This window comes from Eutrigla gurnardus, assembly GCF_963514095.1.
Source record: "Eutrigla gurnardus genome assembly, chromosome: 5".
In the NCBI taxonomy this organism is placed as follows: Eukaryota; Metazoa; Chordata; class Actinopteri; order Perciformes; family Triglidae; genus Eutrigla; species Eutrigla gurnardus.
In genome coordinates, this window is record NC_139919.1 from 26354808 (window position 1) to 26359664 (window position 4857).

A 4857-nucleotide genomic window follows, 5' to 3' on the forward strand; every position below is an offset into this window, starting at 1 on the left:
CTCCATCTGAGACGGAGTGATATTGCCTACAGTGGTCTGAAGTATCTATTAAATGCCAAGAATAAGTCTATTAATATGAGAGTGGCCTTGTTGAAAACAGTGAGCAGCAACAGATGGGAGGCTGCTACACCTAGTGGATTTAAGACAGAACTGCGGGACATTGAGGTTATCCGTGTCCTCTCTTTAAAATACATCTACGAGTTAATGAATAGAAAATGTAAGATGTCTTAATTAGATGGAACAGATCGGTAACAATTAAGTTGAGGGGGAAAATTAAAGACCTGACCTCCACTGTTCTGCCTGTGAAGGTCAGATTAGCTCATCAATCTGCATGTCTGCATTGATTTTGAATTCTTTCACTTGTTTCATATTTATATCTTTACTCCTTATAAGATGCAAACCCCACTTTTGTGGGCTTCGATCGTTCCCTGCAGTTTTCACATAGAAAACATCGGAAACTTGAGGCCGGGGCTATTTGGCAATCAAAGCCATTAAAGACCTGAGCTTAATGCCGGGTTTAATTTCAAAATGGAGGGGAGCAAATGGACTGTGAAATATGTGCTAATGGTAGCAAGCGTTCCCCACGTTTAGGGAGAGAGAAAGAGAGAGGCCATATAATGCCCTGTGATGTTATCACCGAGTCTACACATATAATTTCACACAGCTTTGTAGTCAGAATTCAGGGACAAGGACAATTAAACCGGGGACTGCGGAGGGACAGCCTGGTGTAATGCTATTGCAAACTCCACAGGGAGAGACTCAGTTCATTTAAAGTATACGGTTTAACAATACGGCTCACGTGAAACCTCTGTGATGTCCGAGAGAAATGTGAAAACACATGTTTGCAATCGAGGCCGTGTGAGATGTGCCATTTGCAGAAAGCATTCATTTCAGCAGACATAATTTCACATCTTTAGAGGAAATTTGGCTGAATACATATTCACTAGAGTGCGACGCCTCCCCACTCGGCCACCCAGTTGAACATCCACCCCCACAATGCATTCGGTGGATACAGATTTATTTATACGTGAGAGGTACAGACGACCATACAGCATAAAGCTCCAACGCAGATTATAGCAAACTGAATAATTCAGTGGTTTGAAGAATATGTTTTGGTGCATGTGCACAGCTTCCAAACTACAAATATTCCTTGATTAATGTATACAGAAACTCAACATGAAGTTTAAAAAAAAAAACAGTTTTCAATGCTAAGATGGTACTTTATTTGAGATGAAAAGTTAAGGTTGTTTTTCTACAAACAACTCTCTAATTATCTGCAAGAAAAAGGTCTTGGTGCGATTTTATTTTGTTAAAATTAAGCTGAAGAACATATGAACATGAAAATTCACCACCTTTTATGTAGATGTCCAGTCGGTGTTGATGTATATATTAAATTAAAGCAATATATTCCTGTGCTATATTGAAAAGAAAGTTCTCCTGCTTCACTGGGGTAAAATGTCCCATGATGCATTGCGTGTGAGCTTCTGACGCCCAGGGTCCCCGCCAGCTACGTTTTCTTGCAACGCTAATGCAGCCGCAGCCTCAACCTCTCTCCGCTGAAATTCTGAGAACTCAGCTTTCTCAGTATTATTGCTTCAATCGACTGCATTTACCATCAACACTGACTGGACGTCCACAGAAAAGGTTTCAGCTTAGACAATACAAATGCTTTTATAGATTAGTATGGATCAACAACTCAAAAATGCTAGGTTTGGCACACTTTCTAAAGCAATAAATGCAGTTACGTTTGTCGAGGATGGAATCAAATTTCAGAGTTAAAAGATCCTGCAGCATTAATGTCACTTGATGGAGTGGAGCCATTGCCTGTGTTATAAATAATACCTGTGCTTAAGTCTGCAGTGAAAACCCTAAGATCAAAAGATGGGAAATGACGATTAATGCTGTGAGTAGTTGCACTTCCAGGTGATCCATAACACTAAATGTCGGAAAAGAGAGAAAGCCTCAAGATATCAGCCCCTACGTTATACAACAGATCTCAAGCAGGTCTGTTTGACACACAGATCTACAGATCTCACAAGAACCAGAGAGCATTGCACTGGATGTGGAGTACAAACTAGGAGGCGGCGGGAAGAAAGAAGGGCCGTTAGACTGCAGTGAGGAAACACCCATTCAAAGTTGACAACTGCATCTGAGCTCGGTGGGAGTTAGCTCACCAGGTAAATGAGGAGATCAACAATACAGAGGGTTAACCAACAGATTTAATGTCATGTCAAACATAAAATATTAGACTTTAGATAAGCATCATGATATGAATGAAGGGGCTATTATAAATAAATATATGTATCATTGGGAACGCTTTGGCTTTTAACCTAGTCTGTTCACCAGGACAAAATACCATTCTCAAATTGTGATTATTCCAAAAGGAGTGCAATATAAAACATCCCCTAAATATAGTAAGTATTAGTAGGAAAAACAAATACAAAATCTACAACAAATGCTATCTGGTATAATCAGATACATGTGGCCTGATCAATATTCAATTAATTATCAGTTACCCAAGCTGATTCAGCACAGACGAACGAAGATCTTCCAGATGCTATATCCTTATAAATGGACATTTAGAAATGATCCTTGTGGCTCAAGCTGAGTGATGATCAGAAAGTCTCAGCAACACCCCAGGTCCAAGTGAAGTGTTTTATAAGGTGTGTGACTTCCTGACACACATCCACATCTATGTCACTTTGTGCTGCTTCCTCTCAGGAGGGGTGGAACAGGCTGTGGCCGACCTGCGAGGCATACATGGCCAGGTGTGCCGCGGGGAGAATGGGGCTGCGGCCGTACGAGCAGCTCAGTCCGTAGAGGGCAGCTGATCCAGCGTGCAGGTTAACACGGAGAGGCAATCCTATGGACGGGAAGACTGGGTGGAACGCAGCTTTGGGTCCGATGCCGGCCGCTATTTTGAGTTTCTCCACCTCGGCCTCCCGAAGCCTCTTGGCTTTAGCCCGTCGGTTCTGGAACCAGATCTTGACCTGGGTCTCGGACAGGCAGAGAGAGGAGGAGAACTCGGCCCGCTCGGCGATGGACAGGTACTGCTTCTGGAGAAACTTTCTCTCCAGGGCCAGGAGCTGCGTGGTGCTGAAGGGCGTGCGAGGCTTGCGGGTGGTTTTGTGCTTCCTCAAGGAGCAGACTGCTGGACTGAGCTGCCCTAGAGGACATGGGCAAGATGTCAGGCAGGATTTGGGCGGAATCGGACATAGTATTATATTGGTCTAATATCCAAATAACTGGATAAGGGCTGAAACAATTAGTTGACTTACAATTCATTTTATTTTCCTTATGTCAATGAAAAACTGATTGCCTTTGGGTTTTGGTCGCTTGATGATCACCTCACCTCATTAACCTCTGGGGAATTGTTATGAACTTGTCATTCGTATAGATCTTTGACTATCTAATATCGATTTTCTGACAAAAAACAATACATTTTTTCAGAAAAAAATGTATTGTCAGGTGACACTATAAAAAGACAAAATTTAAAAGTGATACAAGTATTTGCAAAGTAAAATTATTCATAAATGTATCATCTGATAACATTGTTTATTCTACATTTCCTAAGTGTATTAATTCACTTTAAATAAAAACTTGTATATTGAATTATAAACACTATATAAGAAACATGCATACATCTCTTTAAAATGTAGCCTAAGTTAGGAACTTCATTATTTAACTTAATCATGTTAGATTGGCTCCTTCCTTGGATGATTTAACACAAAAGGCATTAAAAGACTATTAAAAGCCATAAAGCCATTATTACAAGTAAATCCGTATGAATAAATCTCTCCAGATATTACCCCGGATCACTTACGGGGTGGTGTTGGCATCTTAATGGGGCTGGATGTCCATGACGCACAGTCCCCTGGTTCCGACGGCTCTGATTTAATAGATACTAATTGCGGGGAGAAGTGATCCGGCCTTCGCGGCCGTTCATCGCTCACACTTTGATTTCCACCTTTTCTGTCCGTCGCATTCAGCGGCCTCGCGTCTGACAGCAGCGCGTCCACGCTGAAGGGCAGGCGGGACACCTGCGCCGCGCGCGTCCTCGGCCTCGGCGCACGCACATCCTCGTCTGCTGAAAACTCCTCGGCGGACGACATGCTCTCTTTTTCGGGGCCGGGTCGCTATCTAATGCCGATACAGGACACGCATAACGTTCGTCACAGAGTGCGAACGGACTATTACGTCCTCGGTCCTTCGCAGTAAGTTGTTACAAAGTTGACAAAGTTGTGCTGAGGAAAGAAAAAAAAAAAAAACTTGGGGAGGTTCTCGGGAATTTCAGTCGATGATGCGTCCTGACTTGTGATTGGATAGTTTGTTTGGGGCGCTCGGGACGGGATCCCTGCGGTGCCACGCCCCCCCCCAAAACAGATAGCAGGTCAGCTGCACATCAGCCTCACTTAGCAGTAATTATGCAGAGCAACTAATGTTTCTTGAGAACAGCTCACAACGTTTAAAGCGTAATCACCGTCAGTAACAGATCCCGTTTTATTTACCCTGCAAATTGCGAACGCTTAGCCGACATTGAAAGTATGGGAAAATAGTCCTGCTTGACATACCGAATTAAAGAGCAAGCATTTTGGATGAGACTCAGGCCTGGTATTTTGAGGAAATAACCCTACTAATATTAAGTAAATCAATACCCTGTCTACTCCATCCTGCAATCAGGCTGTCGGATTGTCCTGGCAGTCTTTTATGAGCATCAGTGTGACATCTGTATCTCCGCTTCACACAAGCAGACAGAACTCCTGATTCAAGCCCTAACTCGCTGGACCTGACACACCAATAACAGGAGTGATTACAATGGTAATCAATAAGAAATTTCAAATATCACCGTAGAGAAAC

At 42.8% G+C, this 4857-nt stretch overlaps 1 protein-coding gene across 1 annotated transcript; it reads right to left on the minus strand.

Moving 5' to 3' along the window:
• Nucleotides 1-2709: 2709 nt before the first annotated feature.
• Nucleotides 2710-4474, minus strand: LOC311013694 (homeobox protein MSH-D-like). The gene is made up of 2 exons (XM_084009839.1): nt 3824-4474; nt 2710-3166 (listed from the first exon to the last, which is right to left on the minus strand). Exons 1-2 carry the CDS (start codon nt 4110-4112, stop codon nt 2718-2720), a joined length of 738 nt encoding a protein of 245 aa, XP_083865965.1. The 5' UTR covers nt 4113-4474; the 3' UTR covers nt 2710-2717.
• Nucleotides 4475-4857: the final 383 nt, after the last annotated feature.